We start from the raw sequence: 17655 nt of genomic DNA, 5'->3' as shown, positions 1-17655 counted from the left end.
TCAACCCAATACTATCAAATGTAGATGACACTTCTCTCCCAGCATCACTTCCTTGCTTGTCTTTTTCTCTAAATGCTCCAGAAATTTAATGTAGGATCCTCTGACATTATTCTCTATGTTAGTGCAGTGTCTGTGTTAGTCGGGGTAAATGGAGTAAATCGGAACTGAAGTTAAGCTGATATGGCGCCCCGTGTGTGGCAGCCCCAGAACAGTGGGAGGCAGGGAGGAACTGAGACAGACTCCCAGTGCATGAGGAGAAAGGCCGTTTCCAGGTCAGCTACTCCTCAGACCTCCCTGCCATCCAAATGCTTGCTCCAGTAAAGTACTTAGCTCACCCAGGACCCTCTCTGTCGCTCTTTCTTTCTTTTTTTTTTTCTTTCTCTCAGCATCCTGCACCTCAGTTGTTCCTTCACATGTATATCAAATGCGCCTCTCTGCTGGAGCGTAAGCCCTCTTCTATATTGCCTTTAGAAATATATGAAAGAGCTCTCAGGAAATGAATTCACTTGATTAGGTCCTATCTCAAATCCACTCTCGCTCTCCTTTTCACTCTAACACACTCAGATTGGACCTTACACACAGTTACTGGAACCCCGCTGCTTTTGAGATTTCCCGCAAAAAGATGTAGAAACTTATACTGCTTTGGTTTTGTTGGAGTTTTCTTCTCAGTAGAAGAAAACAATTTATGTTAAATGGTTTGAGCAGAAACATAGAGCGAGGGACATGTCTCTGCTATACTTCGTCCCTCTTATTCATGTAAATTATATTCTGTATCTTATGGACAATCACAAATAATAACATGCAATTTGCAGGAAAGAAGAAAGTGATCGTTATAGTTTGGTCCTTGTCTACATTCGAATGTGATACTTCCTGGCTCACAGCCGGTGGTTATCTTCATTTAATTTCCAGCCAGGCTGATAACAGACTGCCTGGTCCGAACGGACTGTCTTCTACATTATTATGCATGTCCTGTCTCCCAGCCCTGCCCTGATACGTCAGCAAATACCACTGTCATTGTTATGTGGCTGTGGGCCTCTGTTGCTCTCAGTCTGTTACTGCTGTGTTGTTCCTCTGCACAAATACACCACAAGAAATAGCCACAAGTAAACAGAAATGTATTATGCTACCTATATAAAAGTTCCGTTAATGAACACAGTGTAAGAGGCAGTCTTGATTTGATTCTTGATTTATAATATACATCGATACATCAGCTGATATTCTGTTATGCACCTCGCTGACATAGAAGATATGTATGAAAAGCACAAGTGAGTTTTTTTTAAAGGGTTAGTTGAAGTTCTGTTGTTCATTAATTTAAAACAAACTGTTTTGTGACAGCTTACCTTGGAGACACCACATGACTCCACCCTCTGCTCAGCTGTATATATATCTGTGATTGACTCATATATCATCAGCCAGACAATATATTATACTATACAATAAATATATTTGGACACCGCTTGTAATGATGGTTTAAACAACTGTACTCGCAACATAATTACACATCAGTGTCCGTGTTAAACAATCACAAGCTGCATGCATTTCCAGGACTGTCTGTCAACACAGTGTGTCATTGCAGGTTTGTGATTGGCCGTGAGCGTCCGGGTCAGCAGAGTGAGGTGGCCACGCTCATCCAGCAGACCCTGGAGCAGGAGAGGAGACAGAGAGAACTACTAGAGCAGCAGTACGCCCAGTATGACGCAGACGATGACGAGGTACTGAACCACACACGAGCCTGAAGCCTCAGCCTTGAACACGAGGGTGTGGTCTTGAAAATGCAATAAAGTGCATTTAAGACATATTTGAGATTACGTAAATCATAACGTTCTTATGTGCAGAAAAGACTAAGATGCCTGCCCATTAAAACAGTCATATATGTCATATATTGATAAAGCTCATTATATCTGCATTCATTTAAAGTTTGTCTTCTGTCAAACTTTTAATACAGTAGATGACACCGGTTGAAAAAAAGAGGCTTCTAGTTGTCATTTAATGTAAATCAGCCATTTTCTCATGACAGTTGACTGGAGGTTTTAGCTTATTAACTCCGTAAAACTTACTGACGGGAGGCTTTGATGGTGACATGCAAGACACTCTCCCTCGCAGCCACGCATACAGAGAGAGGGCCACGTGAGCTCCAGTCCTATAAATCATCGCTCAGCATTTCCTTCTCTGATTCTGCTGCGTACTCACAGCGCGTTTAATCCACCAGACACCCGGCTCACGACCCTGCAACTCATGCTATCCGTGTATGTGTGCCATGTAGATACACTCACAGCATGGGCAGGCTTGAAATAAGACCCTGTAGTGACATAAATCAATGCAAAGTACATGCAGAGAAACAGATGCACTCAGGCGTGGTTTTACAGTTTACAGTGTACGCTCTCGTTGCGCTGTTTTCATCAGTGCTTCATGAACTCTTTTAATTTCCTGGTGGACGATGGATTCAGAGTTTTCATGCTTAAGAAATTGCACCCGAAGCTCCTAATGGAGATCCCAGCGATCAACATTCAATATTTAAGGCAATGTAATACCATCAGCTCTTATTAAAGCTCCTATAGAGAGTTAAAGCTCCAATTCAGCCATTAGTAATGTCTTCATCATGCTTTGCCAAGGTGTAAACGCTGTTTTTTTGTTCTGCTACAGGTCACTTAAAATCAGTAGAAAAGTATTTAGTTTTATAACAGCCTTTCCAACAGATCCCCTCAAGGAAGCATAAACATATGCACAGCTGATTGTATTAAAATTGTTAATCCATATATAGATTATGGTCTGCTATAAAAACCCACTTGAAACCTGCCACCGCGGAGCATCCATAAATTCCTATATAACTGCTGACAGCGTAAACGGTTACAAAACCATTACAAGATGTGTGTGTCAGTAAAAAAAAAAAAAAGATCTCATCAATATTAATATCCCTATAAATATTAGAATGGCTCTTTATTGGCTTGGTTGGTGGGAGGTATTTCTCATTCTCACTGAGGGCCGTGTGGCTTGATGTGACAGATAGCTCTTCATTGTGGCTCCCAAGAGGATGAGGCGCACCTTCAGCTAACAATAGACTCCACACAGACACATTAGTGTATTAGATTGTATGTAATCTAACACACATGCGTGCCTGTCTGTCATTAGTTAAATGGAAGTATACGCTATAAAAGCCATATATTCAGCATTGATTACTTTACTATTTAATTAAATTACTACTTAAACTAAAAAATAGCCAAATTAGCATCATGTTAGCTGGATAATATCATGTTGTTACAGCTGTTTTAATTAATCAAACAACGTGAAAATAAAAAAAGAACTGAATTAATGAAATAATGAGTTCTTTAAATAGGTTTGTAGTGTTTTTTTTCTGTTGTTGAACTAATACAATTCATTAAGTGCTAAATTACAACTTTTTCATCAATGCTGTCAGCAGTATGGCAGCACGTCTCCAGCTCTCATACTCATATTAAACATCCACGATGCAGATCTTAACATGGTGAGCGCCCTCTAAACACAAACAAGATTTTTGTCTTTTATTCTCCTGTTTCTCCATGCATGAGCTAGGAGGTGTTTACGTGAATTAGGGTTTGACAGCGGTAACTCCGCCCTCAGTGAATGGGACCTCGATGTAGGATAATGGTACCATGACAACAAGCAAGCATGGAAATAATACACTGTTTTTTGGCTATGCATGCAAACATATCAGGCCTGAGCACTTATCTGGATGGGAGATAGATGGAGGGAAGTGCAGGCACAGAAATGAGGAGAGGATATAGGCCAAGACAATGAGAGATGAGAACAGGGGACCAAGAAGTACGTGCATGTGTAATACGTGTGCACCAGAGATCAAAACAGGAAACAGTAAACCGGAATATACCTTCATGTTCTAGATAAACCAAAGAGGACAGGGGAAGATGAGTGCAGAAAGATAACAACACAAAGAGCTTTCTATAAATAATTATATGGATGTTATGAAATTTCCACTTGAAATTGGTAAAAATACGATGGGATTGTAGCTGCGTTGTAGCCAAAGACCGAATCATCCAGGCATTTAGATCCAAAGCTGGTCAAAGCCGGCATTCATTATAAAGTATGTTGAGAGTCAGAGAAAAGAAAAACTGCTTTGAATGCATGGAGCATAATGGCCTAGATAAATGTCGAGCCACTGAATGCTTTCCATTTCAGTGCTATTAGAAGCTTTAAGCTAGTAATGAGTTGAGTATTAGTCAGAGATTATTTTTAATAAAACCTGGATTGCTGACATCTAGAATCTTGACTCAAAATGATGACCAACTAATAAAAAGGGACATTCAGAATAACTTATCTGCTTATTCTTTATAGAAATGACACTTGGAGCTCAGCAGGCTGTCAAACCAATTTATTTGGACAAAGCTTTGGGCAGCTAAGTGGGTTACAGAAACGTTGTGTAACTGGTAGCATTAAAATAGAATTACTTACGTAAAACAGAAAGCGGAGAGGAGATAGATTTGGAAAAATTGATCGTTTTTTTTAGCGGCTTTTCACACTATGGGGTTGTGCAACATAATGCACTCTGGTGTAGCTAAAAAGACAGATGGGAAATGGACAGAAAGTAGGAGGCAACATTGACATCTGGATGCCTCACTAGTTCTCTGTCCTGACTATCACGAAGCCTGTTGACTCCTCTTTGAAGGGTAAATGCTAAAAGCTCGACTAGTTAATACCGCATGTCCTGGTATACATTTTAAATTGCTGCAAGGGGCATCTGTCTCTTACAGATTTCATCAGCCTTGGGCAACTTTTACATAGCTATATATAGACCGATGTTGATTTAAAGAGCTGATGGAAGACACTTATTGGATACTGAAGTCAAACTATTACTGTACAACATTATAACGACATACCGTGACCTTTTTGTCATTTATTGAACAATTGAAACTGTAAAACTTTGTAAACATTTGTGTCGTATATATTTTTTTCAAATTATGATTCCATTGTATTCCACTAGTCCCAAGTCCCAATCTGCCACAACTCTCTGTAGATCAGGGGTCTTCAATGTTTTTCAGATCAACGACCCCCAGACTGATGGAGAGATTACTATATACCATAACCCACTATGTGTGTCGACCTAGTGCCATTTATAAATTATATAATTAATATAATTACAATTAATACATTATTGTTATCATTTTGCATTCAATATTAAGCTATTCAAATAATACACTGATTTCAGACATGTGCAACAGCAGGGTGGCCATGCAGTTTAAACTTAAACAAACCTGACTGGTATACACAATTGACAGATAAAAAAAAAACAACAGTTTTAATTCCACTTTCACTTTCACCAATTGCGGGGAATCTGACAGAGTCTACATGTAATATGCTGCCTCGTGATTGGCTCAGCAGCGACAAGGGCGGGGCCTATTGTGTACAGGAGGCTTTGATTGACAGGTCTCGACTGTTAAACGGTGTGCTGCCTCTAATAACGTCTTCTGGCTAAATTTATCTCTTTATTAAAAAATGTTGTATTCATGTCAATGTGTATTTAAAGAAATTTAAATTTGTGTGGGAAAATTTAAAAAAAATTTCTAATCTACCAAAGATTTTGCGGCCCCTCTGGAGTATCTCTGTGGACCACCCTGGGGGTGGCGAACCCCCTGTTGAAGACCTATGCTGTAGACATCACACTGAATAGCATTAAAAAATGAAAATAAAGTTCACTCTCTCAGCCTCTGGAAACATTATATAATATAAAAACTCTCTGAATTAAAAATGAATCATAGGTGTCCTGTCAACAGTTTTACAGATACCTGTTTAGAATAGTGGAATATGGGAACAATCTTTTCTGTCAACATTCATGAATATATCAACTTCTTTCCAATATTGTCTGTTTATTTTCAATGCATGCGTTAGTATTTATCTCCTGTGAAATCCTGACTACTCCATTTGGGCTGCATTAATGAAAAGAAATCGAACAGCATCGACTGACTTTCCATTTCCTCTCAAAGCAGACAGGGGAGTACGCCACAGACGATGAAGAGACAGGAACCACGGTGGCGGGCGAGGAGAAGAGCATCGAGGTGTTTGACTTGCCGGAGACGGAAGACATCTTGTCTCCATCGGAATTAGACGCCACTAAACTCTACCAGAAGTTCAGAGAGGTGAACTCAAACACTTTTTCGTTGGCAGCTCAGTCCCTGCTCTTGGGTATCCCAGAGTGAAAATGCACAACTTATCCCGCAACATTTTTCTCCGTCAGTAGGATAATTTAGCCACAGAAAAAGTTTAACAACAAAAGATGCCAACACAATAGAGTCTAGCACCTTCTCTTGACTGAGTTTTTTTCTTTTGTTAAGAGTTAAGATCCTCTTTCGCTCCCTAATTCCTAATCTGGATGATTAGAGGTGTGAATACAAAGGGGCTCATTAGACTTAATTAACCATGTTTGTTGGAAACCCTCAGAACAAGGAGAACAGGCTAACACTTTAAGCTAGTTTGTATCCTGATCTTGGCAACTTTTCACACAATTTGAGAACAGAAGCCCATTTTGTTGGCACAGTTGCTAACAACGAACTAACCTGAAAGATTACAGCAATAAAGTGGAACATAAATTTACTGACGTTAACTCGTTTATGCTTTTTATGCTGCTGAGAAGCTGGTGATATTGATTGAACGCCCCACTGCGGGTACACTGTGGTGCCATCAGCCCTTCTGTAGAGGTCACAATAGCTGTGTGACACATTTAACAAATGGCTTCGGCTTCACTGCAGGCGGCACAGTGGATATTGGGTGAAACTATAATTATAATGTAATCCTTGGTCTCAGGGTGTATACATTTATTCCATTTGTAGCATTTACCTTTCGGGTTTAAATGGCTCTTATTTTGCTGTCTTTCAGAAGCCAGGCGGCGAGGAAATAAGACTTAAAAACATGATGATAAAAATGTTGTGGTCTGAAATGGGAGTAATTATTGGTGCATTAGTCAGGAGACATCACGTATCATCTAATACACACACACACACCACCACCAAATGCTCTGTCTCAGTCTTAGTTATCCTCCTACAGGAACCCATTGCTCTTTACATAAGAAACTGGCTGTGTAAAGTAAAGGTTATTAGGCAGACATGGGCTGCCTTTTGTAATTTTTATAGCAAACTAGCAAAAAATAATAGTTTTTACCAAACAGATGCTAAAGTTGTTAAAGATACACAGTAACTTCTAGAAACGATGTGTGTTAAGTGACCGTCTGTCATGAAACCAGGTGAATCAACGATGTCAGAACCTCCAGATGAAGCCTGACCTACTGATGAAATTATATTGCGGATTTGTTAAAAAACATTACTATTCAAAATAACAAGCCTTGTGCTGTTAGTAATGTCTGTTCCCACCTTTAATAAACACTGTTGGGATCAAAAATAACACCTGCAATTATCACCACAAATCAAAGAGAACAAAACTGAAGGAACTGATGAACTTAAAAATGTATTTTTGGATAAAACCATTGGAGGTAGTTTCGGAGGAAATCTCTAATAAGTCAAAAAGAGTGATTATAACAACTAAAACCTGTGTCATTGTAAATATACACTCACTAGCTACTTTATTAGGTACATCTGTTCAATTGCTTGTTAACACAAATAGCTAATCAGCCAATCACATTGCTGAAATTCAATGCATTTAGTCATGTAGAGGTGATCAAGACAACTTGCTGAAGTTTAAACCAAGCATCAGAATGGGGAAGAAAGGGGATTTAAGTGACTTTGAACGTGGTATGGTTGTTGGTGCCAGACAGGCTGGTCTGAGTATTTCAGAAACTGCTGATCTACTGGGATTTTCACACACAACCATCTCTAGGGTTCACAGAGAATGGTCCCAAAAAGAGAAATATCCAGTGAGCAGCAGTTGTGTGGACGAAAATGCCTTGCTGATGTGAGAGGTCAGAGGAGAATGGACAGACTGGTTGGAGATGATGGAAAGGCAACAGTAACACAAATAACTACTGGTTACAACCAAGGAATGCAGAACACCATCTCTGGACGCACAACACGTCAAACCTTGAAGAAGATGGGCTACAGCAGCAGAAGACCACACCGAGTGTGACTCCTGTCAGCTAAGAACAGGAAACTGTAATCTGTTAAAACAGTTCACACAGGCTCACCAAGAAGACGGAAGATTGGAAAAACGTTGTCTGGTCTGACGAGTCTCCATTTCAGCTGCGACATTCAGATGTCATGGTCAGAATTTGGCGTAAACAACATGAAAGCATGGATCCATCCTGCAGTGTATCAAGGGTTCAGGCTGGTGGTGGTGGTGTAATGGTGTGGGGAATATTTTCTTGGCACACTTGGACAAATCTGCAGCAACTTTGTGATGCTATCATGTCAATATGGACCAAAGTCTGAATGTTTCCAACACCTTGTTGAAAGTATGCCATGAAGAATTAAGGCAGTTCTGAAGGCAAAAGAGGGTCCAACCTTTTACCAACAAGATGTACCTAATAAAGTGGGTGTATGAGTGTATATGTACACCTGCCATTTGTTTTATGACAAACTGAATTGTGAATCTATGCTTTTAGTGCCACGCCTTCACTTTCTTTCTTTCTCTTTCTTCTTAGCTCGTTATCTTACTTAACTATCAAAAAATGTATTTAGTTTTACTGCAGCGTTAAAATATTTTAAAACTATTTCTGTATTGATGCATCTCTGGGCGTCTCTAGCCTCTCCTCTGAGAGCGCGTGTCAGAGCTGGAGCTGGGACGCTGTCAAGAGGAGGACGGGGTCGGCTGCCTCGGTCCGTCACACTGTATCGACAGCAGAGAGCCTGCGCAGCCATCCGTTTGATTATCTGACCGCCCTCTCCTTTCTCTCCCGTTTCCTCTTCCTCCTCCTCCTCTTCTCCCCACAGCTCCAGATCAAACACACAGTGACTGAGGCCGAGATCCAGAAGCTCAAAAACAAGGTAAGAGATTAAAGCTGTCAAGTGAGCGAACTGCACAAGTTTATCAGAGTTCAGGTCATTGGTAAATGGTCGTGGGGCAGAACAGTAGTGGCTAAAGGCTGGACGAAACCCTTTTGAAATAGAGATTTGTTGTGAATCTGTGAATCATTAATATTAAGGCTATTAAGCAACATGTTTCAGCTCTTGTTTGTACTAATATGTCTTTATTTTAAATATCCTTCTCCTTGGTGTCAGTGTTTGCAAATGTCTGATAAGTAAGAGAATGAAAACACCAAGTAGGGTTTGTCTTGTTGTGTCCCAATCTAACTAATGCCCCAAATTAAGTTGTGATGCAACTTGTGAAGCATTTATCTTTGCCTAACTGCTTGTCGTATCACTGTCAGTTTAATCTATGAGCAGAAAATTGAATGCTTTTATGTGAGGGACAAACTATATAATCCAAATACACACTGTATCCTTTAATAATGACACTAAGGTAGTAAGTATTGCTAAAAATACACCATCCCACGTGAAGTGTGCACGTTGTAAGCGACATGACTGTTGTGTGCTTGCAGTTGGCGTCGGTGGAGAGGGAGAAGCAGCGCTGGGAGAAGGAGAAGAGCCAGCTGAAGGCCAGCATAGAGGAGAACAAGGAGAGGATGCTGAAGCTGGAGAGCTACTGGATCGAGGCGCAGACTCTCTGCCACACCGTCAACGAGCACCTGAAGGAGGCCCAGGCCCAGTACCAGACTCTAGAGAAGAAGTATAACAAAGCAAAGAAACTCATCAAAGACTTCCAGCAGAAGTGAGTCAAACCCAGTTTAAACTGTTCCCAGGGCGGGTTTATTCTGACACAGTTTGATTTGACCAGAGATAATATTTTGGCGTCTGTTAACATGTGACATGATTCAGTTTCACGCTGTGCGTTTGCTGCTGATATAGAAAAGTGAGAGAACTAACTGGGTTACAGAAAAGTTACAATTACATATTATTATTATTATTATGAAGTTCACACTGACGACACCACCCTACGTATGTGTTAAGCAGATTATGTGTTGAATGTCAACATAGCTGCTAATATGCTGCTAATGTTAGTCTGCTAATATTTGCAATTAGCGATAAAAAATTGAAATACTTTGTCACAGCTGAAGTGCTGGAAAACTAAAAGGAGTGCATCTAAATGATTAACGTCCATCCTGATGTGTGCACTAAAATCCATTCCGTTACATCATCAGGGTCCAGGCAATTCATTCGCCTCAAATGATGCCACGGTGTTAGAGGAGGTGCACGAAGTCAGGAGGATGAAGGCTGCTTATACGACTGTCTTCTATATAGGCTCTCATACGGCAACCAGGCGGTGCCAGAATTTCCAATTCTTCGTGTAGTGGCTCTAATCTAAAAAAAGAAACTGAATCCAGTTGGAAGGAATTTATTCTGGCAGCTAAATAAATGTATGTCAGAAACTTCTGCTTACTCTGCGTTTCTTAACCCGCTCTGTCTCCTCAACTTGCTGAGTAAAGCACTTAACAGCTCGGAAAGAAACACCAATTACATTTGTATTATAACTCCTACACTTGAACGTTTTCCAGATGCCATTAACATGCGGTATAATAGATGAATGTGTTCATTATTTCCTTTGCAACCACCCACGCTCGTCTCACTGAACTCAAAAAAAAAAAAGAAAAAAGGATATAATTCATTTCCGTCTTGGAGCTAGAGTCCTATCTCGTTTCAGCCGTGAGCTTCCATTCTTATTCGGCGCAGCTCCACAGTCCCATCAGTGTCTCTTCTGCTCAGCTCCAGTCTGACTGCATCTAATTGGCTCTGCCCCTGCAGGCCAAATAGAAGCAAACCGATGGAGCAAACTCTCCATGCTGATGTTTAGCTGAGGGTTTAAGCAACATGAAGAGAGAGTGAGGCCAAGGGCAGAGCAGACACGAGCGAGAGGCTGCGTTTAATATTCTACCAGGTGCAGATATTTGTTTTATGTGCGGGTCTGTTCATTATGAGGGGGTTCAGGGTGGAATGAGTCACGCCGGCGTCCTCAAACAGCTCCATTATCGCCACAGCTGAGCAAGAGGCAGACACCGTCACACTTGGTGAAACACGCACACGAGGATATTGCAAATGTATCTTCTTTAACACCCACCTACTCGGCACATAATAATCTCCCCTCACTCTTGTTCCTCCAGAGAGGTGGAGTTCATCCAGAAGGAAGACGCAGAGAGGAGGCGGCTGGAGGAGGCTGAGAAAGCTCACCTGGCTGAGATCCAGGGACTGCAAGTCAGGGTAAAGTGTTTTTTATTTATTTATTTGTGTATTTTTTAGCTTTTTCCATCCAGCTCTTGTCTCTGCTTATTAGCTGTTCAGAGTGTAGCTGTTCAGTGAACAGTCATTAAGGATCAAATCCAGTGCTTTTGTTTTGCCTCTCAAAGGCTTAAAGAAATGCAGCTTTCTCCTCTTCGTGGAGGACTTATTACAAAACATTGTGGATTCTTCAGGTTAATGTTCATGATGTGCAACATCCTTATATCTGCAACCATCCGTGATATGATTTGTGGACTGAACACTGAACATTCGGTCCTTTCTGTCCTACTGCTCTGCATTGTAAAGGCTGAATAGTGAAGTGCAGACTACGTCAATGCAAGAAAACCTTTTTTAACTAACAGACTGACAATTGAAGTCACCGTAGATCTATGTTCTTGTCTTTTTATGCGTGCTTGGCCGAAACCTGCAGGAGACTTCAGTTTGAAATCCGCATCCATTCATTCCGGTGCTTCATGCGGCGGTTTCGCCTGGTAAATGCCTACAGATGATTAACATTGACTGGTTCCTCTCTCCACAGATTGCGGCATTAGAGTCTGAACTAATGCAGCTGATGAAGCAGAACGGTATCCAGGTCAACAACAACAACAGCAACAGTTCGGAGAGGCTCAGTGCTCAGCAGCGCAGCCCCAACAGAGCCGCAGCACAAGCCAGAGGTCTGTCTGTTCGTGCTAAGCTATTCTAACTACTTTTTTTTGTAACTTAACAGACATGAGCGTAGTCTGGGCGTTTTCATCTAAATATCAGCCAGAAAGTTTAAACAAATATTTCCCTAATTATGAAACTATTCAAAAGACTAGTGTGTTGAACTGTAGTGTGATCTGCTAGCAGAAACTAATAAATAATCACTTAGACTGAACTCCTCATTTCTACAAAGGGAGCAGGTTCTCATCTGCAGAGCTAGGATGATGAGCCCTGAGTGAACAAACCGAACGTATTTCTATTTATTTTTTAGAGTGATACGTCAGGTCAGTTGCAGTCTCACTGCTAAATGTCACTAAATCGCTCAAATAGGAGCGATAGTTGCTGTGTTTCCATTAGCCCTAGAAATGGGCCAAACCCAAATATCACTTTTAAAAACACTGGTTAATGGAAACACCTACATCCCATTACGTTTTCCAGATGTATCGATACAAAAGTTTATCACAAAAGAAAAATGGAAACACACAATTCCTCGTCACTGGAGATGACGCAGGGGGTCATGTGACCAGTTCATTTGAAGTGTGTTTCCTCAAAGCGAAGTCTCACGTGATGAGAATTTAAGTCACGGCTCCTTCGTAAAACACCTTTCAATGAACAATGACAGCGGCATCTGAGCTTGATCTTGAATTAACTTTCCTTGCTGCGTCACTTGTGTAACTAAAGTAACAATTTTTGTCCCCAACACAACCCATGATGAAACTCAGCACAGCTGCCATGAGATTATTATTTTTTTTTAATCATCCCTACAGTTTCTTGTCCTGTGAGTTCCATAAAAAAAAATTGCACCCAAAAGCTCTGCACTGTAAACATAAATGTTGCGCAAAACTCACAAAATACCCAGGAGACAAACAATCCCGCCGCTTCTTATTCACTTTGCAAATCACCCTCATGTTTGCTGACTTACACGCACACAAGAGCATCTGACTCAAGTTTGACATTGTTCCGCTGCAAACAAAAACAGACAGCTAATCCGCTTTGAGCACATCTGTCTGGCTTTGTTCTCCTCCCGTCTTTTTAAGCTCCGCTGGCTTAATTTCAGTGGCTGTGTGTGTCAGGACGCTCTCCGCAAAGGATATTTGATACTTTTCGGGCCAGATATGACAACAGAGTGAGCGGATCGGCGCTCGTGCAAGTGATGCAGCCCGTTACGCAACGTTAACATGAGGAGGCTGAGGGATGCGACCGCGTAGGAGGAGGAGGAGACATGATGCCGCAATGATCTCAGTTCAATTTATGACTGCGATCCAGTCTTAGTTTCATCTGAGGGCATCTCAAGGAATGAGCAGAAAAACGATGATTGCCCGTTTGAGGAAGATTTGTACAAGTTTCAATGTTTGTTTTAACGTTTTTTTGTGTGACACCTCCAAAAGACAAAAGAAAAACATGCACATGAATAATGGAGATGTGCTTGACGATAAACTGTGTGTTTTATGTATTTTCCTGTGTGTGTGTGTGACTGTAGACCTGAGGGAGGGCTCTCCCCACTCGCCCAGCAAAAAGAAGGGCTACAGAGGAGCGGCTCGAGACAGCATCAGCTCCGCAGAAGGAGAGGTTTGTATCAGCCAACGCGTCATTGTCTAAGGCAGTAAAATTTCTTACTTAGCGACATCTGTTGAAATATCGACCAGATGTGACGCGGACAGATGTAGTTTTGGAATTAAACAAGAACCTTTATTCTCCGTGGGCTCCTCTGCGTTTTGATCCGTCTTTAATTTCTCCACAGGCTGCTTAATTAGCGTCTGCATCCGCGCTCATCTTCCCGCTTGTGCGTCTTTAACCTCTGTCCATTCCACCTTATTCCCTTTAATGGATTAATTGCTGTGTGTTTCTCCGCTCTGCTCTAATTGAGTCTGCGGTGCTGTCACAACTTATTGTCTCTCCCAGCGCGATAATAACAGCCACAGCCTTTTTTTTTTTTTTGTGGATGAAAGGCTCTCGCCTTCCTAATGCTGTCACTTAACTCAGCCAGAGCAGGAATGAATCCAGATTAGATAAACAACTCGGGAACTGGATCAGGGTCGGCGGAGAGAGACACAGAAGCGGAGACGCTGTGCAGCTTCCAGGGGAAAAGAGGGCAAGGAATTAGGAAATGGTGAAAGTATGTCAAGGGACTTGTGTCAGATTAGTCTGCAGCTCTAGCTGCTCAGATCAGTCATTATTTGATTGCACTTTATTCCTCCTCTTTTCTGTGGGAGTACGTCTGAGCGTTTGCGGCCCTCTCTTTCAGTTTCCCCCCTGTCTTCCTCTATTATATTTCCCCTTCTCGTTCTCTTGTCTCCCAGGTCTCTGAAGTACAGGGCAGTCCAGCTCACAGTCGCTCCGGTTCGATTCGTGGCGTGGCCTCTTGTGAGGGATCCGCCGTCTTTAGAGGCCCTGCTAGTGCAGAGGGCTCCCCCAGAAGAACAGTGCACGGTATTACTCTCATCATGTGTTTATACACATTGCATACACCTGCCTTATTTCATTAGCATTACATATTTTCATACATATTTTGTGTCACTTACGTTCATCACTTGAAAAAGGAATAATCTCTGTGTTTGATTGCAGGTTCACAGTCTCCTACGATGTCAAGCCCGTCTCATGGTTTGGAAGGCCAAGCTCTGGAACCAGGGTAATTACAGAAGCAATAAAAACCATAACAATAATAACTTTCACTTTACAGCACCGTTCAAAACAAAGTTGCAATGAAAAAGATGCAAAATCAAATTAAAATAACCCCAAGGTGAAATAATCCAAATGGTTTTCTTAAGTACATTTACTGCTTCAGGTCTTAGTGGCGTGTTTACATAAGGCATTTATGTGTGAATGCTGAATTAAATGTTCCTATGAAGCGAAGCACCACAAAGCCTCTAAGTACTATTTATGATTAAGTTACAGCCGTGAGCTGCATCACATATTTTTTAATTACACTCTTTTACTTTTTACAGGTCCTCCCTCAGGAAAACTTCAGTTAAGGACAAAGATCCCAGAGCATCGCCCGGAAACAGGTGACAGATTCCTTCCATTAGCTTTGCCGTGATGTCTTCCTCTGTCTGCTAAACACCAAAGTGTTTTCTGTGGCGGCTTTTATTTTTACTTGTACTCAAAGATTGCCGATTCAGTTTCCCTGGGTCTGATAAACAGTTGTCTCCCTCTGTCCCTTTCAGCTCCACAGACCCATCAGCAGAGGACAGTCCAGAGAAAATCAAGGCCAAGGTACATGAGCAACTGGTACATCAGACAAATAATCCTTCACATTAAAGGCGGCGTTAAAGGACACATCTTTGCCGTCTGTAATTATGTGTCTAGTCACAACAGACTGATTGCCAGACCTACAGTGTGGCGCTCTGTAACCATCATATAGTGTCTGGAGTTCCAGTGCATGCTGTTATGTCTGTAGCTTTAATGTACTGTGTTATTTCTGTTGAACAGACCTATCTTACATGGCCCCACTTCTTCTCCTATTCATATTATTTGGTATTGTATTCCTTTTTGGTTGGCATTTATAACTTTGATTAATGCAATGGAAATAATTGACTTGTACTTGAAGAGGTACAGTAAATTGAATGGATAACAAGGACAATCATATAAATTGCTTTATAATTGCCTTATTAATTGCAAACAAATCATCTCAAATAGCTCATAATTTTGAGCAGCGCTGCAAAAAATGTCCATTTCATCAGTTGTTTTCTGTTGTTTTTGAATATTAATTCACATTTTCGTTGAACTTGTGCAAAGTAATATCTTTTTCAGCGCATCTTGAGTCAGTTATACGTCATCTTGACACAATAAGATCAAGGTTGTTAACACGGGCGTTTGTTGCAGCGCAGGAATTTGCATTAAAATATGGTTTCTAATCCCTGTGATATCAAATGTGGTTACCGTAGGATTAAAAAGGAGATTATTTCTGATCCTTCACCAATCCATTTCTTTTCTGCCTGTGAGGACACGCTCAGCTTGAGAAGGGGGCTCATCATATTAGATAAATCAACGCGGAATATGTGCGCGCATTAACAGTTATGAGGAGCTTTAAGGTGAGGATTCAGCTGAGCCTGTGAGATTAGTCTCACTTTTACCTCAGACAGTACTGAGACTCAAAAGACTCCTCTAAACTACTTTATATTGTTAAATGTTAGATAAAGCTTTACATCTTGAGCTCAAACTCCCTTGTTACACTTTCACAGAGACTATTAATCAGGCTTCCATGGAGCATAAATGGGAAAAATATAAATGTAATAACTCACCAGTACTAAAAGAGGATTCCTTTTCTCTTTCACATTCATGAGGACTCACAGGCAGAGAGAAATGAGGAAGCTGGATGTTGTCCAACTCCGCCTCTAGTCATTCCTCAAACTCAACACTTTGTGTTGTGATGTGGAACATCTTTAAAAAGTCTATCAAATAGCTAAAATACATTAGTCTGCTGCACTTTTGTTGGCTTTCAGTAGTACGAGGAAGCACGTCAGCCGCTGTGGTACATGCTCTGGAAGGGAAAAACCCATCATGTTCTCGATTCATTCACTCCTCATCATGCTAAGAGATGTAATAACCCATCCTTGAATGAATGTACAATATCAACATACTAATGCAAAATCATAATCACTTTAATCAATAACACTCCACACAATCATCAATACGAGAGAAGCATTCCAACTAATCAACTTAATTCGCTCTCAGAGCCAGCTGGCTCTCACCGCCAGCCTCACTGTATGAGTGTGTCGTTAATTTCCCAGGGACCCACTCTGAGCGATGATCTGAGTGCCAGCAGCAGCAGCTCGGTGGAGATCAGCGGCCTGCTCGGCGAAGCCAAGATGTTGGGACGCGCGCACGCCCCGGTGCTCTCCTCAGACGAGGTAATGCAAGTTCACTACCTGCCAAGGCGATTGCAGTTTCCATGCAGTAGATGCGCCGTATCAAACGAACGTGACATTTGTTTCGCTGAACCAAATCGTAAATGTGAGCCCTTAATTCGAGCTTACAAAGTGAATATTATTCTCTGCGTATAAAGGAAGAAGCACCGTCCGAAACGGGTGTAGCATTTCTCACATAAGCAAAAATAAATGTAATCGTTTGAAGTGTTTGTTGTTTTCCATGCTGCAACATAAAGAGTCTGGATATGATCGATGATGAGGTGAGACTGAGGTTCTAAGTCCCTGGAGGATTTGTGTTTTTATTGCATGCGTGCTTAGTTGTGCAGAACCCATTCGTCTGTGTCTCATTGTCGCATTTTATTAGTGGAGAAGGATACATTTTCTCTGCATGTCTGGAAGAATGGCTCCGTCTCAACACACTGCATGTAGGCTTTGAATTTGAATTGATATCGTTGATTTCATTTGAAGCTCATTATTCATTCAGTGTTGGCTGAAGATTTATAGCTGTGCTGCATCTCAACTGTCTCCTTCTCTCTTCTTGCGTTGTTCAGATCCTGGACGAGGCGCAGCTATCGAAGCAGTACCAGTGGCAAAACCGCAGCATTACAGAGTGGACTTCCCAGCAAGTGGCCCGCTGGCTCATGGGCCTCAACTTAGAACATCATATCCCAGAATTCACTGCCAAAAACGTTGATGGGGAGCAGCTGCTACAGCTGGATAGCACCGAGCTCAAGGTAACTTAAATTTTCAGTGTGTAAAAATCATGGTATGGTATCTTATAATACCTATACGTGTAGGATTTAGCGCATACGGCATAGCATTCTTAATTAGCTGATTTCATCAGTGTGTAATCATCTGTTTGTCAGGGGGAGAAACTAATA

At 41.4% G+C, this 17655-nt stretch overlaps 1 protein-coding gene across 8 annotated transcripts in view; it reads left to right on the top strand.

Moving 5' to 3' along the window:
* Positions 1 to 17655, top strand: part of ppp1r9a (protein phosphatase 1, regulatory subunit 9A) — a 46634-nt gene that overhangs the window by 26060 nt on the left and 2919 nt on the right. For 2 of the 8 annotated variants that reach the window (XM_047605301.1, XM_047605300.1), the window contains exons 6-20: positions 1577 to 1712; positions 5973 to 6125; positions 8865 to 8918; positions 9473 to 9702; positions 11090 to 11186; positions 11743 to 11878; positions 13387 to 13475; positions 14207 to 14336; positions 14472 to 14535; positions 14852 to 14911; positions 15071 to 15119; positions 15336 to 15380; positions 16637 to 16756; positions 17011 to 17034; positions 17326 to 17508. In XM_047605301.1, the coding sequence (XP_047461257.1) occupies positions 1577 to 1712; positions 5973 to 6125; positions 8865 to 8918; positions 9473 to 9702; positions 11090 to 11186; positions 11743 to 11878; positions 13387 to 13475; positions 14207 to 14336; positions 14472 to 14535; positions 14852 to 14911; positions 15071 to 15119; positions 15336 to 15380; positions 16637 to 16756; positions 17011 to 17034; positions 17326 to 17508 (1570 nt within the window). The remainder of the gene's footprint in view (positions 1 to 1576; positions 1713 to 5972; positions 6126 to 8864; positions 8919 to 9472; positions 9703 to 11089; positions 11187 to 11742; positions 11879 to 13386; positions 13476 to 14206; positions 14337 to 14471; positions 14536 to 14851; positions 14912 to 15070; positions 15120 to 15335; positions 15381 to 16636; positions 16757 to 17010; positions 17035 to 17325; positions 17509 to 17655) is intronic. The other 6 variants (XM_047605302.1, XM_047605307.1, XM_047605306.1 and 3 more) reach the window with 6 other exon arrangements.

The sequence above is a fragment of the Mugil cephalus genome, chromosome 14 (assembly GCF_022458985.1).
Source record: "Mugil cephalus isolate CIBA_MC_2020 chromosome 14, CIBA_Mcephalus_1.1, whole genome shotgun sequence".
Lineage (NCBI taxonomy): Eukaryota > Metazoa > Chordata > Actinopteri > Mugiliformes > Mugilidae > Mugil > Mugil cephalus.
This window is presented reverse-complemented; position numbering and strand designations above follow the sequence as displayed.